The 26,794-nt window shown below is 43.2% G+C and overlaps 1 protein-coding gene across 2 annotated transcripts in view; it reads left to right on the top strand.

Annotated features, from left to right (window-relative positions):
- The first annotated feature begins 219 nt into the window (after positions 1–219).
- Positions 220–26,794, top strand: part of STXBP1 (syntaxin binding protein 1) — a 67,287-nt gene continuing 40,712 nt past the window's right edge. Inside the window, exon 1 of one of the 2 annotated variants that reach the window (XM_081260902.1) lies at positions 220–425. In XM_081260902.1, the coding sequence (XP_081117028.1) occupies positions 389–425 (37 nt within the window). In that variant the 5' untranslated portion in view covers positions 220–388. The remainder of the gene's footprint in view (positions 426–26,794) is intronic. The other variant, XM_081260901.1, reaches the window with a different exon arrangement.

Raw genomic sequence — 26,794 nt, 5'->3', positions numbered from 1 at the left:
TAGGACCCCGCACTCGACGCGCGCGGCACGTGAGGTGAGGGGGAGGTCGCGTCTCCCGCACCAGCCAGGGGCTGCCTCGCGCCCCGCCGCATCCCGGAGGGCGGGGCCAAGCGCCCGGGTTGCAGTGCGATTGGCGGAGGCGCGTGGGTGACGCTATCGGCTGGCGCGAGGCCCCGCCCTGATTGGCCCCGCCCCCCGCGCGCTCCGGCGGCTCGGCAGCCTCGCTCTGGCTCGCGCCGCGCCCCCGCGCCGAGTCCGCGCGTCAGTCGGTCCCCAGCGCGGCAGCGGGGCGGCGGGCTGCAGCCTTCGGAGTGCGCCGGTCGAGGAGACCGCGGTATCTGCGGGCGTCGTGTAAGGAGGCTTGAAGCCCAGAGAATCGCGCAGCGCCATGGCCCCCATTGGTCTCAAAGCTGTGGTCGGAGAGAGTAAGTGGAGTCAGGGTCCTTCCCGCAGGTGGGGGTTGCGGCTGCCTGGAGGAGCCCCGCGGTACCTGACGGCAGCGCCCTGGCCTCCGCGCCTGGACGCTGGCCCACCCTTCTGGGGGCTCCAGGCCCGCAGGGTCCCGTTATTTTGGTGCCGCCCTCCCGGGAGGGAAGTCCTTCCCGGCCTCCTGTGGCCCGGCCTCGCTCTCCCCTTCCCGCTTGTGGTCCCTGTTCCTGCCGCTCCCCTCTGCACCCCAGCTCCTTCTCCTTTATCGCCATCCGCCTTCACCTGCACCACTCACTCCATCCCTCACCTCTCCTCTCCCCCACTTCTTTCCCCTTCACCCACACCTCTCCTTCATCAACATCCCGCTGTCCTTTTTACCTCTGTCCCCTCGCCCCCATTTCTCCATCTCTCTTCCCCCCTCGTCCCATCCTCCATTCCCGCTTCACCCCCGGACCCATCCCTCCCCCTTCACTCCGCCTTTATCCCAGCCAGCCCATGGCCCTCCTCTGCAGCATCACCCCTGCATCCCGATTCTTCGTCACTCTCATTGCCTTTCCTCCATTCCCCCTCTCCCCTTCCTTGCCTTTATTCCTCGAGCTCCCCGATTCCGCTGCTTTTTCTGTCTCCCGTCCCTCTCTCTTTCCCACCCTCCCTCGAGAATCGTGAGGAGAGAAATCCCGGCCTGTGTCCTCCTCTCCTCCCTCCCCCCTCCCGGGAGCCGAGCCGCGGTCCCCGGCTGCGGAGACCCACCTGGGAGCGGCTCGGCGCGCGCCGCCCGGGCCACTCCTGCCAGCTGGGGAGGAGACGCCTGTTTTCCAAAGGCTCTGCTCTGCTGGGCTGAGCCGCCTCACTCCTCCTCCGCATCCCCGGGCTGGGCTTCCAAGGGCGGGGTCTCGCCTGGGTCGTGAACCCTCTTCCATCACTCGGGAGAGAGGAGAGCTTCTGTGGACCGCGGGAGGATGGCCCTACCCAGCGCCGCAGTCTGCAGTCTCCCTCTTTGCAGGACTCAGCCTGGCTTGGCTGACCGTCTTAGGCAGCTCAGACATTGCTGCAGGGAGGAAATGGTTGTTTATGGGTTTGGATGAAAGGCCCAGCATGAATGGATTTAAAAAAATGGGTGGTGGTGAGCGTCGGCTGCAGCGGAGTGAGGGCTGATGGGGAATATTTGGAAAACGGCGTTCTCTGTGCTAAATAAGATCAGTGATTATGTGTAGAAAAATAGCGCCTCTTCCATATTTTGGCGTTTCTTTATGACAAAAAAAAAAAAAAACGTGTGAGGACTGCTGTAGCTTTTGCTTACTCTTGAGTTAAGGGAAAATTAAAACTGGGCTTTTCTCTGTAGGAGAGGATAAAAAAGGAAAAAGAATAAAAATGGTGGAAATTTACAGTTTCCTTTCCAGTGATTCTCTCGTATTACGGTGCTCGCAGTCTTGCTCCGTGTCTGCTCTCCAGAGCTTTCGCTGTTGTCGAGTTCTTTTGGGGCTTCATAACTGTTTTTCCCTTTCCTTATTCTTTTCATCAGAATATGGGAAATATTCCTATTGAGGAGTCTTGTTGAATGACCTTACCTGACCTATTACATCAGAAGAATATTGTTATAAAAACTGAATTCCAAAGGAACACTTGTTAAAAGATGCTTACAGTAACATCCGAATTATCCAGGCTGTAAAGATTCTGATACTCGTGCATCTGTTTTCTGAGGAGAATCAGTGTTTAAGACTGGAAGAATCCACAGGAATCCCCTTATATCAACATCCTTATTTTACCCATGGGAAAGAAATGGAGATTTGCAGTAGTTAATGACTTGCTAAAGTCAGTGTTAATTAATTTTTTAAAACCTGGTGTTCATTTCTTTGCAACCTTGGTAAAAAAAAAAAAAAAACAAAACTTTATTATTCTATACATACCATTTCCTTCCAATATCCTTTTAAAGCGTTAAAAAGTAGGGATGACTGGAATATTACATGCTACATTGTTTCAAATGTTATATTTGAATACTTCACTTAGAAGATAAAATTCCTAACTGTTGTAGAAATCAAGTTTGTGCATCCTTTTGTTAGGACCCTTGTTTTTCCAGGTGGCTCCCTAGTTCCCCTCCCTTGTTTTCTGAGAAGCAAGCATAAAGGTAAATAAAAGCAAAATGAATCAATATGCAATATGGCTAAAATTTATTACTGAAATAAAGCAAAATCACAGTGTAAAAAATGAAAGGAAACCGGTTTTACCTAAAGCGGTGAATGTGGGAACAAGGTTCTATTGCTATAATGATTGAGTTAGGCATATATTCTAGAAAAATATATTATTGCAATCTTTTGTCACTGATACAGGTTAATTCTTTCTCCTAATTTGAAGATGGGTTTTTTAGCTTTGCCTTTTTCTCTAAAAAAATAAAGTAAAATAAAGGTGTTTTCTAACCTCTGTGTGCCAGTTTAGATGTCACCTCCACACCCTGGTCTTCCCAATCTAAACTAACATCCTTAATCACTATTTATCTTTTTCTTTTCTTTTTTGCTATTTGGGGTTTGAACCCAGAGCCTTGTGCTTGCTAAGCAAGCACCCTACCTTTGGACTACCTCTCTAACCCTATTTATGACATTTTTTCCATGATAAATTAAAATGTTTATTTATTTTTATAGCAATTGAAATGATTTGTTCTTTTTTTTTTTTTTTTTGTGATGGGGAACAGTGGCAGAGAGGGTGATTGTTTCATGCACTTGAATGTTACTTCTGCCAGAGCAGGGTCTTTATTTTATGTGTTTGGGTGCCAAGAACAGCAGCATACTGGGGACATATAGCAACAAATATTAATTTGTTGAATGAATGTTACTTAGAATATGAAGGAAAGCAAAATAAATATATTTTTCGCAATGCTGGCAATTGAACTCAGGGCTGCGTGCACAGTAGGCTCATGCTGTATAACTGAGCCACTTTTCTAGTTCCCTGTTTTCCCTTCTGGGTTGAGCTTTATTGAGTAGCCAGTAACTACAGCTACAAAAAAAAAAAAAGTGGAGGAGATGCCAGGTGCAGTGGTAATTCCAACTGCTGAGGAGACTGAGGCAGGAGAATCACAAGTTACTAACCTCAGTAACTTGGTGAGGCCCTAAGCAACTTAGACCTTGTCTCAAAATAAAAATGGTTGGGATTATAGCTCAGTGATAGCTGAGGAGATAGGTTGCCTTTACTTTAGTTATTCATTCAACAGACATTTATTCAGAGCTTACAAAGAGCTGTGGAGGCGCCTGGGCTGTAGCTCAGTGGCAGAGCACTTACCTCGCATGTATAAGGCACTGGGTTCAATCCTTAGTACCACATAAAAATAAACAAATAAAATGGAGGCATTCTGTCCATCTACAACTTCAAAAAAAAGAACCATGGGGATTATAAAGCCAAATAAAACATGGGACCACTCTTATGTTGTTCTGGGAAGTTTTTCCTGTTACTATCCTAACACAGTTTCTTGTTGTTCTTGTTGTTTGTACTGGAGATTGATCTCTGGGACTCCCTCTATTGAGCTATATTCCCAGCCCTTTTTACTTTATTTTGAGACAGGGTCTCACTAAGTGGCTGATGTTGGCCTTGAACTTACGATCCTACTGTCTCCGCCTTCTGGGTAGCTGGATTACAGGCTTGCACACCACTGCACCTAACTCCCAACACACTTAAGCATGCTCACTATGGTATACTTATGGTCTTGCCCATCTAGATTATGAGAGAGAGAGAGAGAGAGAGAGAGAGAGAGAGAGAGAGAGAGAGAGAGATGCTGTGCTAGGGATTGAGCTCAGGGCCTAATGCATGTTAGGCAAGTACTTTACCACTGTGCTATATCCGTAGCCTGACTCTACTCAATTTTTTACTTTTTTATTCTAGTTTTTTTTCCCTCCATAAAGTTTTTTCCCTATGCTTTGCCAAAAAAATTGTAAGAAAAAGGAGAATTCCACTTTTTTGGTGGCATCTATGTATGTTAATATATGATATTTCATGTAAATCCATGTTGTAGTCTAGAGTTCTCACCTATCCGCTGAAGTTTAGTGTTACAAAGACTCAAGAATTCTCAGATGTACTATATTTCTTGTTATTTCCTACCTGTTACCAATTTCTTCACATGTACTTTTTTTTTGTGTGTGTGATACTGGGGACTAAACCCAGGGGTACTTTACATCTCCAGTTCTTTTTATTTTTTATTTTGAGACAGGGTCTCCCCAAGTTGCTGATGCTAACTTCAAACTTGCAATCCTTCTGCTAGAATGACAGGCTTTCATCATCACATCTGACAAAATTCATCCTTTTAAGTGAATAGTTTTTTCAAATTTCGGCTGTCACACCCAATCTTGTGGCCACCACCAAAATCAGAATAAAGAGCAGCACCCCACCCTCTCCAGATTCCCTCCTGGTATCTGTTTGCTGTCGGTCTTTCCTGCCAGCCCTTGGCAACCATTGAACTGCTTCTGTCTCTATAGTTTTGCTTTTTCCAGAAGCCAGGTCAGTGGAATCATATGGCATGTAGCTTTTAAAAGATGACTCCTTTTGCTTAGCACGCTGCATTTGGGATGCATTCACATCTGCGTCTCTGCCATCTGTTTTTGTTGCTGACTACTGTCCTATGGTAGGGTCACTGCAGTTTGCTTATCCATCTTCCAACTGAAGGACATCTGAGTTATTTCCAGTTATGGGCAGTTAGGAATAAAGCATAAAACATTCAGACACAGACTTTTGTGTGAACATATCATATTGCTATAAAAATGCCTGGGATTAATGGGTCATATGATAAGTTATATTTAACTTTATATAAAAATGCCAGTTTTTATTTTCTTTTTTGGTACTGGGGATTGAACCCAGGAGCACTCTACTACTGGGCTATATCTCAGCCTTTTTAATTTTTTAATTTTTTATTTTGAGACAGGGTCTTTCTAGGTTGCAGAGATTGTCCTTGAACTTGCACCCCTCCTGCCTCAGCCTCTTAAGTTGCTGGGATTTGAGAAATGTCTTTCTTTACCTGGCCCTGTTACCGAACTTTGAGAAGGCTTCAAATATTTATCAGAAATGGAATTCAAAAATATTTCACACAGTCTGTAGCTTGTCTTTTCATTCTCAATATTGTTTCAAAGCAGAAGTTCTTAATTTTGGTGAAGTACAGTTTATCACCTTTTTTATCTTTGTTTTTGGTATCCTATCTGAAAAACCTCTCTAACCCAAATTCACAAAAATTTTCCCATTTCTTCTAGAAGTTATATGTTTTTAGGTTACGCATTTAGTTTTTGACTCATTTTGAGCTAATTTTTGCATATTATGTGAGATATGATCAAGGATTCTTTTCCTTTGTGTTAGAGTGTCTAGTTCTAACACCACTTATAATAAAGACTATTTTTTATTATATGAGTTGTTTTTTTTTTTTTTTTTTTTTTTTTTTGGTATGGGAGATTGAACTCAGGGATGCTTTACCACTGAGATAAGTTCCCAGCCCTTTTTATTTTTAAGACATAGGTCTTATTAAATTGCTTAGGGGTTCAGTAATTTGCTGAGGCTGGCCTTGAACTTGTCACCCATATCCAGCTACATTGAGTTGCCTTCATATCAGCTGACCATATGTCAGTAGGTCTATTTCTGGACTCTGTACTGATTCATTGATTTGTACATATGCCTTCACTCACATCCAATCTGTCTTAATTATTTAGGTTTAATATTAAACCTAAATAGAAATTAGATATTGTGATTCCCAAAATTATTCTTTTCATAATTGTTTTGGTTCATTTGCTTATCTATATTAATTTAAGAATCAGCTTGTGGGCTGGGGTGGTAGCTCAGTGGAAGAGCACTTGCCTAGCATGTGTGAGGCACTGAGTTCAATTCATAGCACCACATACAAATAAACAAAATAAAGGTACATCAACAACTAAAAGTTATTAAAAAAAAAAGAATCAGCTTGTTAATATCTATTAAAAAATCCTTCTGGAATTTTAATATTTTCTTTTAAGGTACTGGGGATTTAACCTAGGGACACTTTAGTATTGAGCCACATCCTCACCACACTCCCTTTTTAAAAATTTTGAGACAGGGTCTCACTAAGTTGCTTAGGGCCTCGATTGCTAAGTTGCTGAGGCTCGCTTGAACTTGTGATCCTCCTGCCTCAGGCTTCTGAATCACTAGGATTATAGGTGTGTACTACTATACACGGCTTACTTTTAATATTTTAGTTTCTTTGCTGTATTGCAATGTAAATACCATAATTCTTAGCTTCATAAATAAGGGAACAACTCTATGATAAAGAGAATTTCACAGTTTGTTCAGATCTCAGTTTACAAGTTCAATTTATATGAATGAACTGTATTTTTTTTTTTTTTTTTGTACCAGGGATTGAACTCAGGGGCACTCAACCACTGAGCCACATCCCCAGCCCTACTTTTTGTATTTTATTTAGAGGCAGGGTCTCACTGAGTTGCTTAGCGCCTTGCTTTTTGCTGAGGCTGGCTTTGAACTCAAGGTCCTCCTGTCTCAGCCTCCAGAGCCGCTGGGATTACAAGCTGTACCACCGTGCCTGGCTGAATAAACTGTATTCTATTTTTCTAATATTTATTTTCTAGTTTTAGGTGGGCACAATATCTTTATTTTATATTTATGTAGTGCTGAGGATCGAACCCAGTGCTTCATGCATGCTAGGTGAGCACGCTACCACTAAGCCACAACCCCAGCCCTAAGCTGTATTCTTTATTAAATTTTTTTTATAGTTGTAGACAGACAGCATGCCTTTATTTTTTATTTGTTTATTTTCTTATGTGGTACTAAGGATCAAACCCAGTGCCTCAAACGTGCAAGTGCTCTGCCACTGAGCTACAGTCCCAGCCCTTAACTGTATTCTTATATATTAACAATGAATAATTAGAAGGTGATATTTAAAATAGTACCATTTACAGAGTTGAGATATAGCCCAGTGGTGGAGCACTTGCTTAGCATGTGCAAGGCTTTAGGTTTGATCCCCAGCAACGGGGGTGGGGTGGGGTGGGGGGAGTATCATCTACAATAGAACCAAAACAAACAAATGAACATCCTTAGATATAAATCTAATAATGTTTCAGACCTGTATGTTGAAAACTAAAAACCCTGATAAAAGAGGTAAAAGAAGCATAAATAATTGAGAAATAGACCATCATGGATTAAAAGAATGTTACATCTATTTTTACTTTATTTCTTCTTTATCTAATTCTTTTGTGGTGCTGAGGGTTGAACCCACAGCTACATCCCTAGCCCTCATTAAGAATTTTAAATATCACCTTTGCCTGTACCTATTCTACCTTCCTATAGTTCCTAGGAAAATTATTATTTTTCCCCTCCAAAACCACACCTAGGATAGTTTACTAAGATAAGTAAATAGTATTATATTCCTGAGTTTCTTTTTAAAAATTTACCTTGTTTCGTGTGTGATAACATGGACTTTGGAATCAGAAAGATATCAGTTATTTGTATCATTTTGGGCAAGTTAACTGAACTCACTCATTTGTAAAATTAAGATAATTGTGTTTAGTTTGCAAGACGCTTGTGAACATTAGAGACAATGTATATAAATTTTTAGTATACACAGTAGGGTTTTTTGTTTTTGTTTTTGTTTTTTGTTTTTTTAAATTTGATACCAAGGATTGAACCCAGTGGCATTTAACCACTGAGCCACATCTCCACCACTCCCTCCACCTTCAACACCTTTCTTTCTTTTTTTTCTTATTTATTTTTATGTGGTGCTGAGGATTGAACCCAGTGCCTTATACATGCTGGGCAAGCGCTCTACTACTGAGCCATAACCCTAGCCCTCTCCAGCCTTTTTTATATTTTATTTAGAGACAGGGTCTTGCTAAGTTGCTGAGGCTGGCTTTGAACTTGCATCCTCCTGCCTCCACCTCCCGAGTTGCTCCTGCCAGTGCACCTGCCAGTAGGTGTTTATTTAAAATGGGTCCTTTCTCCCTGTGTTATTATAAACATTAAACCAGCTAACATATCCACAGCTCTTATGCAATGTTTGGCATATATTGAACACTATTGTAAATATTAATTATTAAAATCATTGTAATAATTGAGTGTAACCTTGAGGAATCACCCTGAACTCTTTGGACCTCTGTCTCCTCTCCTCAATGTAAAATAAGGCTGATGATCATTTATCATGGGATTGTTGTGAGCATTAAATGCACTGCCCTGGGCACCTGTGATTGACAGATTTAATTTTATTGTTACAGTTTCATTTTAAGCAAACCAGTAGTTTGTACATTCAGATTTGAAGTTCAGACCAATTGATCATAATCTTTAGCTCAGCTAATATTGACACCACCTTGTAGAGGGCCTGAATTGGCTTGAAAGTGAAGAGGAAAGTGGGAAGGGTGGATGAACAGGAGGGGAGAACATAACTGCACAGGAACAGTTCTGTTAATTTGGTTGGCAGCAGTTCTTTAGCCCAGGAGCCACTTGTTTTGAATGTTTCCTTGTGCTCTGGGCATTGGTGCCTTCCTCCCTCCAGTGTTTACAGAGGGAATCCAGGGGCCTAGCAAAGAGCTCAGCCTTTTGGAGCCAGGGAACCCTGGGTTTGAATTGTAGCCTTACCACTAATGTGTATTCTAAGTGACTTAATCTCTCTGCGCCTCAGTTTCTTCATTGATAAAGTAGGGATAATTAGGTCCACTTAGGACCTAAGCATTAGGAATGATGTCTTAAGGGAACGGTGCCTGCTGCGGAGCTCCTGGTGTGCCCCGGCAGGAGCCAGAGGTGCAGCCTATGCTTGTGCTCTTGCTTGCTTTCCTTATCTTTCTATCCTGGGGATTGAATCCAGGGCTGCTCTATCATTAAGCTACATACCCAGGCCTTTTTATTTTTTATTCTGAGTCAGGTTTTTTTTTTTTTTTTTTTTTTTAAGTGCCCAGACTAGCCTTGAACTTGCAATCCTCTTGCCTCAGTCTCCCAAATTGCTGGGATTATAGGCATGAGCCACCTCTCCCAGCTGTTTTTTTCCTTTTTTTTTTTTTAAAGAGAGAGTGAGAGACAGTGAGAGAGAGGGAGAGAGAGAGATAATTTTAATATTTTTTTTTTTTAGTATTTGGCAGACACAACATCTTTGTTTGTATGTGGTGCTGAGGATCGAACCCGGGCCGCACGCATGCCAGACGAGCGCGCTACCGCTTGAGCCACATCCCCAGCCCTCCTTTTTTTGTTAATATTAAATTTTAGGTGTATACAGTATCCTTATTTTACATTTATGTGGTGCTGAGGATCGAACCCAGTGCCTTGTGCATGCTAGGTGAGCGCTGTACCACTGAGCCGCAACCCCAGCCCTGTTTTTTTCTTAATAAATATTTTTTTAAAAATTTGTTTCTCAAAGTTATAAAAGTAGAGCTCATTGTAAATTAAAAGTCATACAATCAAGTATTATAGAGGTGTGGACAATGACTAACGTCCCCTAATGTCCACTGCTGTTTTCCTCTGCCTTTCTTGCTTCCTCCCAGCCCTGGTGTAGGAGCTCTTGTTCCTGTTCTGGGGTGGCAGCTCCCAGAATGGCCTCTGGTACTTACACACTTGTGTAATCCCCTCCCACGAAGTGATGATATGTCATTTCTAAACCAGGCTGTAAAGACACAGCCATTCTTACGCATCTTTGCCACTTTGCTTGCTCTGAGGAGTGGGTGCCTCCTGTGAGCAGCCTGTGGCAAGCTCATGTGGCAAGGAATTGAGGTCAGCAAGACAACAGGCTCCAACAACAGGAGTGAGCCTGGAAATGGATTCTTCAGCCCCCTTGAGATACCTGCAACTGGTGGATAACTGGACAGCGGTGACCTCACTTGAGACCCTGAGCAGGACCACCCAGTCACGCTGCTTAGGACTCCTGGCCCTCAGAATCTTTGGTCTTGGGAGAATTTGTTATATAGCAATAGATAACTAACATGTCCTTCGTCTATTTTTCTACTTGGTGGGTTTGGTTTTTTTTTATTTTATTTTATTAGTTGTTGATGGACCTTTATTTATTTATATGTGGTGCTGAGAATCGAACCAGTGCCTCACACATGGTAGGCAAGCGCTCTACCACTGAGCCACAACCCCAGCCCCTCTATTTGGTGTTTTTAAAAAATGGATTCAAAGACCTTAACAGGTAGATAGGTAGGAAGGTGGGTCTTAGTTTTAGGTAGATTATTTTAATTTTTTTAGAGATACTGGGGATTGATCTCAGGGGTGCTCTCATCCCTGAGCCACATGTCTAGCCCTTTTTATTTTTAATTTTGAGACGGGGTCTTGCTAAGTTGCCTAGGCTGGCCTCCAACTTGTGATCTCCTGTTTCAACTTCCCCAGACACAGGGATTGCTGGCGTGCACCACCACGCCAGTGACCTATTGGTATGTGTTGCATATATTTTTCAAGTTTGTCTTTAAATTTGGTTTTTGTTGTTTTTACTGAGTAGAAGTAGTTGTGTCTGTCAGCCTTTCCCTTAATGTTTTCTAATGATGTTTGGAAAGCTCTCACCCAGGAATATAAGGAGAAGTGTCAATGTTATCTTGTTACCTTTATCATTTTGTTTGATTCCTGTGGAATTTATTCTGTGAGAAGTATAGAAATAAACTTATTTTTCCCACTAAAATCAGCCAGTTATCAAAATATCATATGGTGGCTTTTCTTCCTTTGCTCATTGATTTAAAATGACACCTTTATCATAGGAAATGGAAATTTTCTCCTAGAATTTCCTAACTTCTTTACCATGCTGAATTGTCACTTGTCATTATCTGATATTTTATAGGTACTGCTTTATTTGTTTATTTTCTTGTCCACCAGCTAATGTAAGCTCCATGAGGCCACAACCTTAGTTTTGGTCGCTGTTCTGTTCAGGTGTTTCCTGTACTAGACCACCACTGGTACATAGTAGGCACTCAGTAAGTATTTGGAATGAACAACTGAATACACTTTCTTTCTCAAATCTTCTTCACATTTTCCACCCACCCCTACTGGGGTTTGAACCTGGGAGTGCTTTACCACTGAGCCACATCTCCAGCCCTTTTTATTCTTTATGTTGAGATAAGGTCTCGCTAAGTTCTTTAGAGCCTCACTAAGTGGCTGAGGCTGGCTTCAAATTTGTGCTCTTCCTGCCTTAGCTTCCCATGCTGCTGGGATTACAGGTGTGCACCACTGCACCCAGCTGGATGTCACTCTTGCAGTAGGATGACTAGTAGTCTAAATTGGAACAGAATTCCCCCCAGAGGTGGGTTAGGGCTCAAGTATCATCCCCATGTCACATCAGATGTGACAGTGCGTGCACATGCCCCTGGGTCCAGCAAGAGCTTAGTGAGTGTACACTGAAAGTTTTCCCAACACTTTCTGAGCACACAGCGCTTGAGACAAAAGGTGTTTGGCAGCTATTGAAGTAATTTTTATTCGGTGGTGGTTCTAAATTTTGTAGTCCTTTCTTGTAACTCAGCAGCCATAAATTTTGCACTGTAGTCCTGTGCTTGCCCTGGAAGTGCTTGGGGAATCCCCCCTTGGCCCTCCCCTTCATCGCCTCCTGTGCAGGGCATTGGTAACCTTAAGGGGAAGTGTCCAAGATCCCACTTTCATTTCAGCAAATGTGAGTTTTACTTTCTTTCTGTGCCTTTTTTTTTTTTTTTTAATTAGGGGGGAAAAGATCCTTAAATAAGCAGGGAACATTATTGGACAGTGGGAAAAGTTTTGGATTTGAAGTCAGAACACCCAGGGACAGTTGGTTCTTACTTTTGGAGGCTGGGTGACCTGGTCTTGTTATCCACCTCTTTTTAAATTGGAAATTCTAGTCCAAGTATCACAGAATTATTTTAAGTCATATTCAAAACATTGCTTGGAAAACAATAAGGAGCCAACATAAGGGGTTATTATTGTACAGATGTAGTTACAGAGATCAGCTTCTCTGCTCAGGGTATTAAATAAACCATAGAAGAGTCAAGAAAAGGGATCACTTGCACTTTTGAAAGGAGTGTGTCTAATCATTAGACAACCGCCGTCTGCCCCCACTCTGGTGAATCTTTTTTTGTTGTTTGTAAGCTTAGCACGAAGCAGTGTGCTAAGATAGACACTGGTCTGCCGCACCCCGATGTACACCTCTGGTCTCTGTGGGTAGAGTAACTACCTACAGCTTATTTTTAAATTTTTATTTATTTTTATTTTTTTTTTAAGAGGAGAGAGAGAGAGAGAGAGAATTTTTAAATATTTATTATTTTTTAGTTCTCGGCGGACACAACATCCTTGTTGGTATGTGGTGCCGAGGATCGAACCGGGGCCGCACCCATGCCAGGCGAGCGCGCTACCGCTTGAGCCACATCCCCAGCCCCTACCTACAGCTTAAATTGCTCAAATCACTCCTTTCTGTTTCTTGAATGCCACTGATATTTGGCTTTAAATAACAACTAATGAATTTGATTTAAGAGCTGACCTTGTAGTAAGTAAATGAGATATTAAGTATTTGCCAAACATACTAGAAAAAGCTCTTTTATTCTTGGGAAGAAAAAAATGTAGAGAAAGATGGAGAAAATTTTTAAAGAAATAAAAAAGAATTTTTAAAAACCCTTGGAGCCTAGCTGCTAAGGTACAGATTCAGAGAACTTTAGTACCATGGAGCATGGTTAGTTTCCACCCCAGCAGGCCTTGGAGGGACCCTGGAACAGGGGTTTTCTTTCATTCAACCACTGTGTAGGTTATGGTAGGTCAGCAGACCTGGTCCAGATGGGCAGGGGTAACACGGTGGGAACCTGTCCTGGCTGCCCTGCCTTGATAGGGCACTACAGGTGATGTTGGGGTCTCTAGGAAGTTAGGGAGGCCTAGAGGGTGCGAAGTTCCTTCTGGCTGGGGTTGGGAAGGGAGCTGGCAGAGAGAAACTGGAAAGCTGCTTTCCTTTTCTCTTTTTCTTTTTTTTGGTACAAGGGATAGAACCCAGGAGCATTTAAACTGAGCCGCATCTGGCTCGGTCATTTTAAAAATATTTTATTTAGAGACAGGGTCTTGTTAAGTTGCTTAGGGCCTCACTAAGTTGCTGAGGCTGGCTTTGAACTTGTGATCTTCCTGCCTCAGCCTCCTGAGCTACTGAGATTATAGGCCACTAGCCCTAGGGTCTTTCATCTTTGGTCAGGAGCCAGAGGATCCACTGAGGGTATGAAGTCTGGGAGAGACGGGGTTAGAGTTCAGTTTAACCAGCTCCCTGGTTGTTGTGTGGAGATTGGACAGGAGGCATGAGCTAGGCAGTTTTGGGGGGTCCAGGCTGGGTTAATGGTGGCCAGGATGCTGACCTGTGTCAGGGACTGAGCACCAGCACACAGGACAGGGAGAAGGAGGTAGGCTGGAAGAAGTCTTAGGGTGTTGGAAGGTCATGGTGATTGGATATGAAAGATGAGGGGAGGGGTGGGAAAAAAAAACTGGGAAAGAATCCCAGTTTTCTGGCTTAGGCAGCCAATCTGAAGGTCATGCCATTCACTGGGGGATGAAGGGCAGGAAAAGAAACAGGACTGGAGGGAGATCAGCTTCTATAGGCCTCTGAACTGTCTGTGGGGAAATGCTAAGAGGGCCGGGCAGAGGAGTCATCTGACCCTGAAGTGGGGGTAAGTCAGTCAAGGGGAGGGTGGAGAGTGAAGAGAAAAGAGAGTGATACTGACATTGACCAGATGGGCCCAGCAGGAGCAGCCAGCAGACTTGGGAATATGGGCAGGAAGGTGGATCTAACTGGGTAATGTCTGTGATTTTGTGACTCACAGCCCCTCTGATTGACTCAGGGACCTTGGTCTTGCAGAGTCTTCAGCTCAGGATGACTGAGCTTTCCAGGTCGAGAGGCCAGGCAGCTGAAAATGTTTCAGGAGTTTTCCTCTCCTAGGATTGAACCCAAAGCCTTGTGTATACAGGCAAGTGTTCTACTAACTGAGCCACCTCCCCAGCCCACTTCCTTGTGTCTTATTAAAGTAACCCAGGGATGCTTTACCACTGAGCTACATCCCCAGCCCTTTTTATTTTTATTAAAAAAAATATTTTTTTTTGCACCAAAGGTTAAACCAGGGATGCTTAACCACTGAGCCATATCCCTAGCCCTTTTAAAATTTTTTTATTTTGAGACAAGTTCTTGCTAAGTTGCTTAGGGCCTCACTAAGTTGCTGAGGCCGGTCTAAACTTGCAATCCTCCTGCCTCAGCCTCCCCACTCTCTGGGATTACAGGCATGTGCCACTATGCCTTGACTGCTCCTGATCATTTGGAGAAGGAAATGCAGAAATGTCATAGTTGGTCATAATGCAGAACTATGAGGATTTGGGTTTTATGCTGTGTTCAGATGGTATCAAATTGTGGAAACTTAGCTTTGGAAGGAATCTTATAAGCCTGCAGTCTGGACTCTCAGAGCAGGAAGACAAGCTGTGGCAGATTTTTTCCTTCTCTGTGACTCTTGGGGACAGACAGCATTATTCTCATGTTTCACACAAGCATAGATTCACAAGGACAAGTTTAAGCCACAAGAAGAATTGCAATAATGGGACACAAAATCTGCTTCTACTGTGCTTAGATGCACCTAGGATTTTCTAGTTGATTCTAATCCAGCTGCAGATTTGATCCTCATGAACTTCTTTGAATGACAGTAGGAACAAAGCTGCTATAGTTTGGCAGCCCAGGAGGCAAGAAGGAAGAATTTGTAGGTTGGGAGTAACCTAGTGAAGCTAGGCTTGTTGATATCTTTGCTCAGTTTCTTTTGAGCTTTGGTATGGTCTGGGCAGCACTCTGGTCTTGGATATATCCATGTTGCTGGTGCTAGTTGCTAGGGATTTGAGGAAGATAAAACATGGGAGTTGAATAAGAGGTTCTTTCCACACTGCATGTTGGTTATGGATTTTAGCAATAGACTACCATGAGGCACAGCATTTTAAAATTCCTCAGCCTGCAGACTTATCATGCTTGAGGAAGTTGTGCTGCTTCAGAATTTTCAGAGGAGGCAACCCTGTGGCTCTGTGTTTTCCAGTTAGCTTTCTCTTAAAGAATTTTAGGATGGATTACCTACTGGAAAAGTTTTTGTGTTTGTTTTTGTACCAGAGATTGAACCCAGGGGTGCTTAATCACTGAGCCAAATCCCCAGCCTGTTTATTTTTTATTTTGAGACAGGGTCTCCTTATGTTGCTTAGGGCCTTGCTAAGTTGCTGAGGCTGGCTTTGAACTTGTGATCCTCCTGCCTCAGCCTCCTGAGCTGCTGGGATTACAGGCAATGCCACCATGCCTGGCTGGGAAAGCATCTTAAATGACTTCCCTAATAATTTCCTCCCATAGTTTTCTCTTTATAGAATTCCTATCCCTGGGCTGGGGATGTGGCTCAAGCGGTAGCGCGCTTGCCTGGCATGCATGCGGCCCAGGTTCGATCCTCAGCACCACATACAAACAAAGATGTGTCCGCCGAAAAAAAACTAAAAAAAAATAAAAAAAAAATAGAATTCCTATCCCTCAGATGCTGGACCTCATGGACTGGTCTTCTAATTTTTAAATCTTTTATCTGTCTGAATTTTTGCTGTGTTTTATAGTAGAGTTCCTCAACATTACTTTACTGTTTATCTATCATTTTTCATCTCAGTTCTCATGGTCTTTAAAAATTCCCAGTAGTTTTTTTGTTTTGTTTTGTTTTTATGGGGTGTATCTGGAATTGAACTTGGGGACACTCGACCACTGAGCCACATCCCCAGCCCTATTTTGTATTTTATCTAGAAACAGGGCCTCTCTGAGTTGTTCAGCACCTTGCTAAGTCAGTTACCACACATCTGTTGTGGAAAACAAGACCACAGACTCAGAATCTAAAAATAAGACTTGATCATTTATAAGAACGCATTCCAGGAAGGAAGGCAGGGAGTGGCCACCAGCCTAAGGCAGAAGACCACCACACCCTAGGTTCCTAATGCTCCAGATGAGCGGCTCAGCAGCCCAGACCACTGAGAGAGGGAGAGAGAGGAAACAGTCTCTGAGCCCGCTAGGGATGACTGGGCAGCAAACAAAAGCCTGACCAAAGAGAGACAGAGGTTAAAAACAAATATCTGGGATACCCCAGATCCGGGAGTTTCATACTAGCTAGCTCCTCAGCTTACTCCGAAGCAGGGGATCAAATGGAGCTGGAGGCTGCTGCTTATAACTGGGCTCGTCATACCCTCCTGGACCCCAGTGTACTCCCTCAACAGGGCCATGGCCTTTAGCTCAGTGACACAGAGCAGAGAGCTGAATTCCCTGTCAGTCTCTGCCACCTACCTGTCCCCCAGCTGCGGGCAGGCAGCAAGTACTATCTGGGCACAGAGCCTTTGCCTATGTTCTGGCAGAATATTCAAACACGCTCAGGTGCACAGGGAAGGGCGTTAAAGAACTGCCCCACCTAGGTGATTTTAAGCAGAAGAGACAGAGGAAAATCTACATGGGAGATTTGTAAAACTTCTACAGGGAAAAAAGCATTGCAAAGGCTCAGGGGAAGAATTAACTCTGGAAGATGACCCCTAAGAGCAGACAGTCTGAGCACTCTCAAACAGAAGTCAGGAACCAAGAGCCCCAATGAGGAAATGTGCAGTGACAGAATGAGGTGGCAGTAGGCTTGCTGGGCCAAGGAGGTAGATCACAGGAAATAACAGTGCTGCAGAACCAAGAAACCTGTATTAAATCATAAGCAGCAGAATGGTTCTCTATCACGTCACCCGCCTGCACATTCAACAATGAGTGTCCACTCAGGCCTTTCTCTTTGTATCCTCGGCATTTTTCTAGCTCCACCTTCTTCCTGTTTGATCCTGGGGCCAAACCCCAGCCCCAGCAGGATGTTTTCTTTTCCTGGTATCTTTTATTGTAACCAGTTCTGTGGATTTGGAAGAGGAAATAGCCTCTTAGGGGAACTTCCTGCCTTCTGGAAGCTTCATTGAGTCTCTTACGTTATTTTGACACCTATCAAATGGCTGTATTGAAGTTTCCAGAGGGGGCTTGAACTTGGGCCTTGTCATGCTACATGGGACTGAACATTTTCTAATAGCTCAGATCCATAGACCTAAAGCACTTTAAATGTTAGAGCAGAATAGGTTGGTTTGGTTAGAATCCTGGTCTTGAAAATAAGACGATTCCCATAACCACGGTCATGGACAAGTCTCTTATCTCTTATCTCTCTTGGGCTCAGTTTCCTTCCAACTAGATTGGGGTCTCTCAGCTGTGGCATTATTTATTTGGGGCCTGATGAACCTGTAGGATGTTTAGCAGCATCCTGGACTCTGCCTATTAGATGCTGTAGGCATTTTCACTCCCTGTTAAAAACCAGCAGGCTCCCTCATCTGCTGGGTTTCTGGGATTACATGAAGCACTTCATTTTTTTCCTCCATCTTCAAAGTGCATTTTCCTTAACCCTTTGGTCCTGGGGAAACTTCATTCAAGATAATTTGGAGCCATTAGATGTGACATCTACCAATTTTAGACACCTGCCTTACCTTGGGTTCCTGCCACTCTCAAGATGCCTGTACACCAGGTTCTGCAGCTCAGAAGGGAATTGCTGCAGCCCTAGAGCCTGCTCGAAGGAGTGTGGGCTGTTTGCCAGTAAACCTACAGGCTGTTAGGTGGGACCTCAGCAGATGCTGTCAGCTGCTGTTGGTAATATAAAGGGCAGTGTCTTTCTTTTTTTCTCTCATTTTTTGGATACTGGGGTTTGAACCTAGAAGTGCTCTACTACTGAACTACATCCCCAGCCTTTTTAGATTTTGAGACAGAGTTTAGCTAAGTTGCTTAGGGTCTTGTTAAGTTGCCCAGGCTGGCCTTGAACTTGTGATCTCCTGCCTCACCCTCCTAAGCTGCTGGGATTACAGGTGTGTGCTACCAGGCCTGGCTGTTTTCCTTTTTTTTTTTTTTTTTTTTTTTTGTGTGTGTGTGTGTGTGTACTGGGATTGAACCAATAACCTCATGCATGCTATACACATCCTATTACTGAGCTACTCCCCAGCCCTAGTAACAGCTCTTCTTTAGAACTAAGAGAGCAGACCGGTGCCTCTAAAGGATGTGAGGAATTCCTGTTTCCCATCTCCATTGTACCCAGTTTTAGATTTCCTTTTTACTAATCAAAGTTTCAAGGTTCATGAGGCTTTGCTTAGCGATTTTCTAGCTTCTTAACCTTTTTCTCAACCTTATGAAAAGGGAAAAGAAGATAAAAGATGAGGATCTCCTTTGGAAGAGAGAGTGAGGTCATTTCTGTAACTCTATCCGGCATCTTTGTGGGTCTGAGGTTAGGATCTTTTTTCTTGGAAGTCAGGCATTTACCATCATGCACTCTTCTCATGTTGGCAGTGGCCCAATTTTTGGATGTCATAACCTTGAACATTTGAATCTTACGCAATCTCTGGGTGTGCTTCCCAGGGCAGCGGAATCAAGCCATTGTGAACCATCTCTGTATGTTTTAAAGCTTACGACGTTGTCCAGTCATCAGGCCCTCTCCTTTTCTCCCCACTCTTCACCATCCAAAAATCAAACTAAAGTTTCTCAGACTATAACTGGGCTAAGCAGTGTTCACTTAGCAGTTCCAGGATGGTACTCTGTTCTTGCCCTGTGGCTGACAATTTGTGGTCTATATTTTGGTCTCTCTTACATTTGCAAAACATGATTTAGATACAAATAGTAAATTATAGTCTTAGATAACTGATATTTTATAGGGATAAGCCTGGATACCTGTCTTAAGATGAATAGTTTCATATTAAGCTAAACTGCTTTTTATGTGATTTTTTTAAAAAAGCATTGGCTTTAATACCTTTACTTATTCTTTTTTATGCAGTGCTGAGGATCCAACCCAGTGCCTCACTCATGCCAGGCAACCAACTGCTCTACCACTGAGCTACAGCTCCAAACCTGTTATGTGATTTTGAAGTTTTCATCTAAAAGTTTATAATTTTAGAAATTGTTTTTCTAAACAGTTCTATGGATATAATTCACATTCCATGACATTCACCCATTTGATGTGTACAGCTTAATGGCTTTAGGATATTCATGCAATGGTAGGTCCATCGTCATCACAATAAATTTTTAGAATACTTTTGTTACTCTAAGAAAGAATATTTCTTGGATGTCACCCCTAATCCTCCCAACCCCAGCCTAGATTACTACTAATCCACTTCCTAGCTCTATGGATTTGCCTATTTTGCATATTTCATATAAATGAAATCATATCCTATGAAATTCTTTGTGACTAACTTCTTTGACTTAGCAAGTGTTAAAGGTTTATCCATGTTGTAACATGTACTTCATTCCTTTTTACGACTGCATAGTATTCCCTCATATGGATATACTATATTTATTTATCCACTCATCAGTTGATGGACAGTTGGGTTGTTCCTATTTTTGTTTTTTTGGCCACTATGTATACAGCTACTGTGTACTTTCAAGTATCTTTGTGTAGATGTATCTTTTAATTTCCTTTGGATATTATAACTAGGAATTGCTGAATCAGGTGGTAACTATGTTTAGCCATCTGAGGAACTGCCAGACTGTTTTCCATAGCAGCTGTACCCTTTTACATCTCTGCCATCAGTGCCTGAGCATCCTAATAATTTTTTTGTGTGTGTGATGTCTTGTTTCCCCTACCTGGGCTGTAAGTTCTTTGAGGTAAATAAATTGATTTATATAGTTTTTAACCTTGCATGTGCATTTTTTTGCAATTGCTAGACACCTCACTTCCCTGGGCCTTAGTGTCTACTGAGCAGAATGAGGGTGGTTGTTATGTGCAGTCTCCGAAGATCACTGTGAGCTTCAAAGAATATGATATTTAAGAAAGCGTATAAGGAGGGTGGGCTGCTCAGTGGGGCTGTTCAGTGGTGGAGCACTTGCCTGGGCACATGTGAGGCACTGGGTTCGATCCTCAGCACCACATAAAAATAAATAAATATATATATATTTTAAAAAGCATATGAGAAAATTTCTCCCATCCAGTAAACCTTCAGTAAATGTTAGATGTTACTATTATTATGAGTGATTTTTATTCTTATTGACACTGAATTATCGATTGAATTTTTTTTAAAATATGAACTTTGAAAAGCATTTTGAATGATTGTGATATCTTAATCAGATAGTGGTTAAAAAAATAGTATGTAGGGGCTGAAGGTGTAGATCAGTGTAAGATCATATGCTAAGCATGCATGAGGACCTGAGTTTGTTCCCCTGCACCAAAACCAAACAAAAGCAAAACAGAGCCATAAAACAAACAAAACAAAACAAAACAAAACCCTACCAAATTAGTATGGAGAATTTCTAAGTGGCAGACATTTTCTCTCTGAGGTCTGTGTCTGTCAATACCTTCACACAGCCCCACACTGCATTGCAGTGAGGGAGAGTTTGTCCTAGTCCATCTGGTTTATGAACTTGTACTGGCCAGATTAGCCACACGTGCCTGTTGTGTTCCTCAAACATAGAGGTGTCTCTCCCCAGCTGTCCCTGTGGAAGTCCTCTGAGGCCTTTTTGGAGCAGCTCTCCTTGAACTGCAGGCTCTTGGAGGGCAGGTGTGTGGGTGCTATGGAAGGGCCTGGGTGAATCACCACCCTGTGCCTTGGGCAGATCTGCTCCTTTCGTGCTCTGGAAGCTCTGCGCAGCCAGCCCCCAGAGCGACCATCCATTCTGCAGGCATTTGCCAGGTCAGCATTGTAGGTGGGACGCCAGAGATGGGGTGGGCCCAGGGCGCTGGGAGGGCAGGGGGAGCGAATGGGCTCAGTGTTCTAGGAGCAGAACGCAGCCAGTGGCCAGTGGGAGCCTTCAGGGGTACTTACTGCTTTCCAGACTGGTGGAGACCCCGGGCCATCTGTTTGCTCCACCCACCTACCCACGGGACTCCCCTTCTCTCTCTATTCCTGACTGAATCAGAATCCTGGATCTCAGTTGGAGACTGTGTACCTGCCTTTCCTATTCCTGGAAAACTCTATCCCCCCAGATCCTCAAGGGTTGGTTGTCACCTCCTTGTCACCTCCTCAGAGGACCTTCTCCCAAACCTCCATCCCACTCTAGTGGTTAAACCTTTTAATTCCCTTGAGCACTGATCACTCTCTGAGGTGATTTTTATTTATACCTTTGTGATTGTGGACTGTCCCTCCCCTTCATGCTCAAGTAGTGAGCGCCTCAAGATGGGCATTTTGTTGAGCTTGTCCACCGTGGGCTTTCTGATGTCAGGAAGAGTGTCTGGCACACTGGAGGTGTTCAGTAACTACTGTCGAGTGGATGAAAAAAGCTGTATGCAGAGGACTGGGGGGTAGCTCAGAGGTGGAGCGCTTGCCTGGCAAGCACAAGGCCCTGGGTGGGACCCCTAGGCCCACACCCCCACACATAAATATTGCATGCAGAGAAACAAACTGGAAAATAGGAGACATATATTACAAACTCCATGGAGAAGGAATAAGAAGTTGGAACTCACTGGATCCTTTCTTAGAAGGTCAAAGCAGCAGCAGCCATCTTTTACAGATAGGATAACAGTGTTTTATGTATATTATATACATTACATATATATGTAAATGCATAGATATGTAATTTAGTTTGGTACCCAGGATTAAAGCCAGGGGTGCTTTACCACTGAGCCACACCCTTAGCCCCTTTTTCATTTTTGTTTTGAGTCAGTCTCACTAAGTTGTGAGGCTGGCCTTAAACCTATGACTTTCTTGCCTCAGTCTCCCGAGTTGCTGGGATTACAGGAGTGAGCTGCTGTGCCTGGCCATTCTTTTTTTTTTTTTTTTTTTTTAAGAAAGAGAGAGAGAGAGAGAGAGAGAGAGAGAGAGAGAGAGAGAGAGAGAGAAAGGGAGAAAAATTTTTTTAATATTTATTTTTTAGTTTTTTCGGCGGACACAACATCTTTGTTGGTATGTGGTGCTGAGGATCGAACCCGGGCCGCATGCATGCCAGGCGAGCGCGCTACCGCTTGAGCCACATCCCCAGCCCTGGCCATTCTTATTTTGTGTTCTTAAGTGAATTTTTAGAGCAGTATTAAATAATGTAACCCTATGTGTATTACAGAGGTGACATTAAAGATCTTTTACTTTCCATGGGCTTCTTCTGTGGTTCAACTGAACACTTCCTTCCACATAGCCAGGGGTTCCTCTGTCCCCTTGGAATGGGAATGAGGGTCCTCATTTTCCATTTTATTTTTACATTTAGGATTTATATACATTGGTGCTAAAATGCCATCATTCTAAAATGTATTCACCTGTTTATTACAGATCACAGAAGTTTAAACTTTTTATTAAATATTCATTGTTTGCTATCAAAATGTTTTTGCGATTATTTTAAAACTGTATTTTTTAGGGCTGGGTAGCGCGCTCACCTGGCATGCGTGTGGCCCGGGTTTGATCCTCAACACCACATACAAACAAAGATGTTATGTCCGCCAAAAACTAAAAAATAAATATTAAAATTTCTCTCTCTCTCTGTCTCTAAAAAAAAAAAACACACAACTATTTTATTTATTTATTTTGTACCAGGGATTGAACCCAGGGACACTTAACCACTGAGCTACATCACCATATCTTTTTATTTTTTAATTTTGAGACAGAGTCTTGCCAAGTTGCAAGACTTGGCCTCGCCAAGTTGCTGAGGCTGCCTTTGAACTTGAAATCCCCCTGCCTTAACCTGTTGGGCTGCTGGGATTACAGGTATGCACCACCACACCTGGCAAAACTGTATTTATAATCTTCTTTTAAGAAAATTTTTGTTATATTTAAAATATTGATTGGTGGAAGTAATGTTTCATAATTTTCTTATTTCTTTGTATGAATAATATGCTTTGATGGTGGCATCACAACAGACACCTAGTGCCATCTTAGGCATTTTATCTCACATAATCTTTGTAATAGGCCATTAAAGTATTATAACTTAAGTTTTGCAAATGGAAAACTTAAGCTTAAAGGGTTTTATATTTGCCCAGGGCTGGGGATATAGCTCAATGGCAGAGTGCTTGGTCACATGCCCCACACTGAAGAAAAAGAAAAAAATAGTAAAAACTTGCCCAAGGATACACAGTCAGCAAATGCCTAAACCTGAATTTTTAATCCTGTTTGTCCAGATCATTTTTTATTAATCTCGGTGGGGGGTGTGGTAACTTTGCCTGGGGAGCCCCCTTGCACCCTCACCCTACTGGGTTCATTCAAGAGAGCATCCTGCAGAACTCCCATCATCTCAGCAGGAACCTCGCTGCCCTTTGGTGGTAAGAGATAAAGGGAGTTGTGGCCTAGGGTTGAACTGCCTTACTTCCTTCAGCAAAAGGAGACTCCCACCCCTACCCCTCGCCCAGGGCATATGGTCTGGCCAGTAGGACCCTCCGGGGCTTCAGAGTCCAGAATATTTGTCTTGTCCTTTTTTTTTTTTTTTTTTTTTTTTTTGGTACAGGGGATTGAACTCAGGGGCACTCAACCACTGAACCACATCCCCAGCCCCAATTTTGTATTTTATTTAGAGACAGGGCTTCACTGAGTTGCTTAGTACCTCACTTTTGTGAGACTGGCTTCGAACTTTCAATCCTCCTGCCTCAGGCTCCCGAGCTGCTGGGATTGCAGCCACTGAGTCTGGGTGTCCTTGGCTTTGATGACTTGAACTGTGCTGTTCCTAAGCTTCTAGTTCATCTACTTTCAGTCCTGCTGTTTCAGGTGTTTTGGCATGCCCTGGGCTCAAGGCATTTGGCATGCGGCCCAGTGCTGGGTGGTTGTATTGAGTCCATAAGGGTGTGGTTTTTGGGGTGCCACAGGCCTCGAGTGGACCCTGCAGTGATCCTAGATCCTGCCTTGGGGACTCCAGTTGTGATATTGGGTGCATCTGAAGATGTCTTAGGTAACCTCAGACCACCCCGCTGTGTCTCAGGACTGGGGAGGGGTGTGCTGAGTTCAGAATCACAGAACCTGGAGGATGTGGTAGAGAAGGACTTACTTTCCTTCCCTCTTGGCCAAGAAGGAAGCAGGGTCCAACAGGGTCTTGGACTTCCTTATTATGGAGAGATGGAAGCTGCCCCTGAATCTTCAAACACATATGTGTCAACCAGGTGGGTGGGAGAGGAGGCTATAGAGGCACATGGCTTGGTGTGCAGAAATTGGGCCTCTTGTCTGGAGCAGCTCCAGAAAGCTCTGTTGTTTTTCTTCACATAAAGAGGATGTAGGAAGGAGAGGGAGTGTGATGGCCAGGGATTATATGGGAGAAGGTAGCTCAGGCAACTTGATTCTTAATGCTAAAATGGTCTCTAATCCTTGTTTCCTTTTTGGTATCGGATTAAAAAAAATGTAGGGCAGGGTTAGAATTGGCTGTTAATAATACCCAGGACAAATATATACTCTTAGAATTTTGGAAAGGAAATAACTTTGTAGGAAGAATTACAGCTGCAGCAGTTATTTATGTCTTTTGATACTTGTGGTACTTGGTTTGATTTTCTGATTATATCTCTGCCTTCCCCAATCAGAAGATGTCTTGAGCAAAATATTTTTCCAGTGCATTTAATTTTTAGTGTATACACACACACACACACACCCTCAGTAATAAAATAAGTTCAAATAAAGTCAGACAGAGAAGACTAATGATATAGCTCAGGGGTAGAGCACTTGCCTAGCATGTGCAAGGTCCTGAATTCAATTCCTAATACCACAAAAAGCAAATTAAAAACCAAGAACTATGCCATTTCTGCTTTCATAGTAGCAGAAATTAAAACAGACAAACCTCAAGGAATTATTGTATGGGTTAGTAGTTAACCTGGAGAATCATACAGTACTGGTGAGAGTGTGTTATGTTTTTGGAAAATAATGTGGCAGTGTTTATCAGAAGCCCAGAACATTTAGACTTTTCATGCATTTATTCCATGCACAGAAAGCTCTCCTGACAGATCTGTGCAAAGAAGAACCCTGGGGACAAAGATGTTCACTGACACATTATCCAGAGCTTTTTTTGTATGCAGAAAGCTTGGGATATTGGAAGGTACAAATTGGCAACTGAAGATTAATTATAATATTACTTCACTGCCGGGCGCAGTGGCACACACCTGTAATCCCAGCAGCTTGGGAGGCTGAGGCAGTAGGATCGTGAGTTCAAAGCCAGCCTCAACATAAGCCAGGCACTAAGCAACTCAGTGAGATCCTGTCTCTAAATAAAATGCAAAATAGGGCTGGGGATGTGGCTCAGTGGTCGAGTCCCAAGTACCAAAACAAAACAAAACATTGTGGTATAAGTTTTCTAATTGTCCTATGTATGTCTGCTTTTTTTTTTTTTGGTTGTAGTTGGACACAGTACCTTTATTTTATTTTTTTTTTACATAGACCCAATATCTTTATTTTGTTTATTTTTATGTGGTGCTGAGGATCGAACCCAGGGTCTTTCACGTGCGAGGCGAGCGCTCTACCACTGAGCCACAACCCCAGCCCACCCTTTATTTTATTTATTTATTTTTATGTGGTGCTGACGATTGAACCCAGGGTCTCGCATGTGCTAAGCGAGCGCTCTACCACTGAGCCACAACCCCAGCCCCCACGCCATCGCTCCCCGCCCCCTGTGTCTGCTTTTTTTTTTTTTTTTTAAGAGAGAGGAGAGAGAGAGAGAGAGAATTTTTTTAATATTTATTTTTTTTTTAGTTCTCGGCGGACACAACATCTTTGTTGGTATGTGGTGCTGAGGATCGAACCCGGGCCGCACGCATGCCAGGCGAGCGCGCTACCGCTTGAGCCACATCCCCAGCCCGCCCCCTGTGTCTGCTTTTAAAGGAAATAGTTGGAGCCTGATTTCCCTCCTGTAGCCATAGAGTTTGCACATTTTCTCCCTCTGTTGTTCTTACCCAAGAAAACCCTAACCTTAACGGAAATGAAGTGCCTGTTCCTTTTTGATATGGACAGTTAGGCATTGTTGGGGAGGAAAAAGCAAACCTGCATAATTAAACTGACTGGTTTCACTTTAAATCATAATTACAAACCTGAAATTATTCCTTAGAACTGTCCAGAAATGCCTAGCACATGCAAGGCCCTGAGTTCAATCCCCAGTAAATAAATAAATACATAATCAAAAGAACTGTCCAGAAATGCTAGAACATAGTGAATTCACTGTCTCTGTCTCTGGGAAGATATTTGGTACCTTCTTTCTTTGGCAGTACTGGAGATTGACAGGGCCTTGTGCATGTTAGGCAAGCGCTTTACCACTGAGCTGGATTCCCAGCCCAGAACTTTCTTTCTTCAAATCTTCTATACGACCCCCTACCTTAGCTGATAACTTCATCTCCAGTGAGGAAAACCCCTCATGATGCTGCTGTACCTCTTATCTGAGCCCATCTGCAGGCCCCCGCCTCCCACCAGTGTGGGTGTCACATGGTCCCCTGCCTCCTACCAAGGTCTCTTCTATTTCAGATTCAACCTCTTCTTCCTCTTGGGGACCTCAGTCTTTCTTTCTATC

Source organism: Spermophilus citellus, assembly GCF_964194105.1.
Source record: "Spermophilus citellus genome assembly, chromosome: 2".
NCBI classification, from domain to species: Eukaryota; Metazoa; Chordata; class Mammalia; order Rodentia; family Sciuridae; genus Spermophilus; species Spermophilus citellus.
This window is presented reverse-complemented; position numbering and strand designations above follow the sequence as displayed.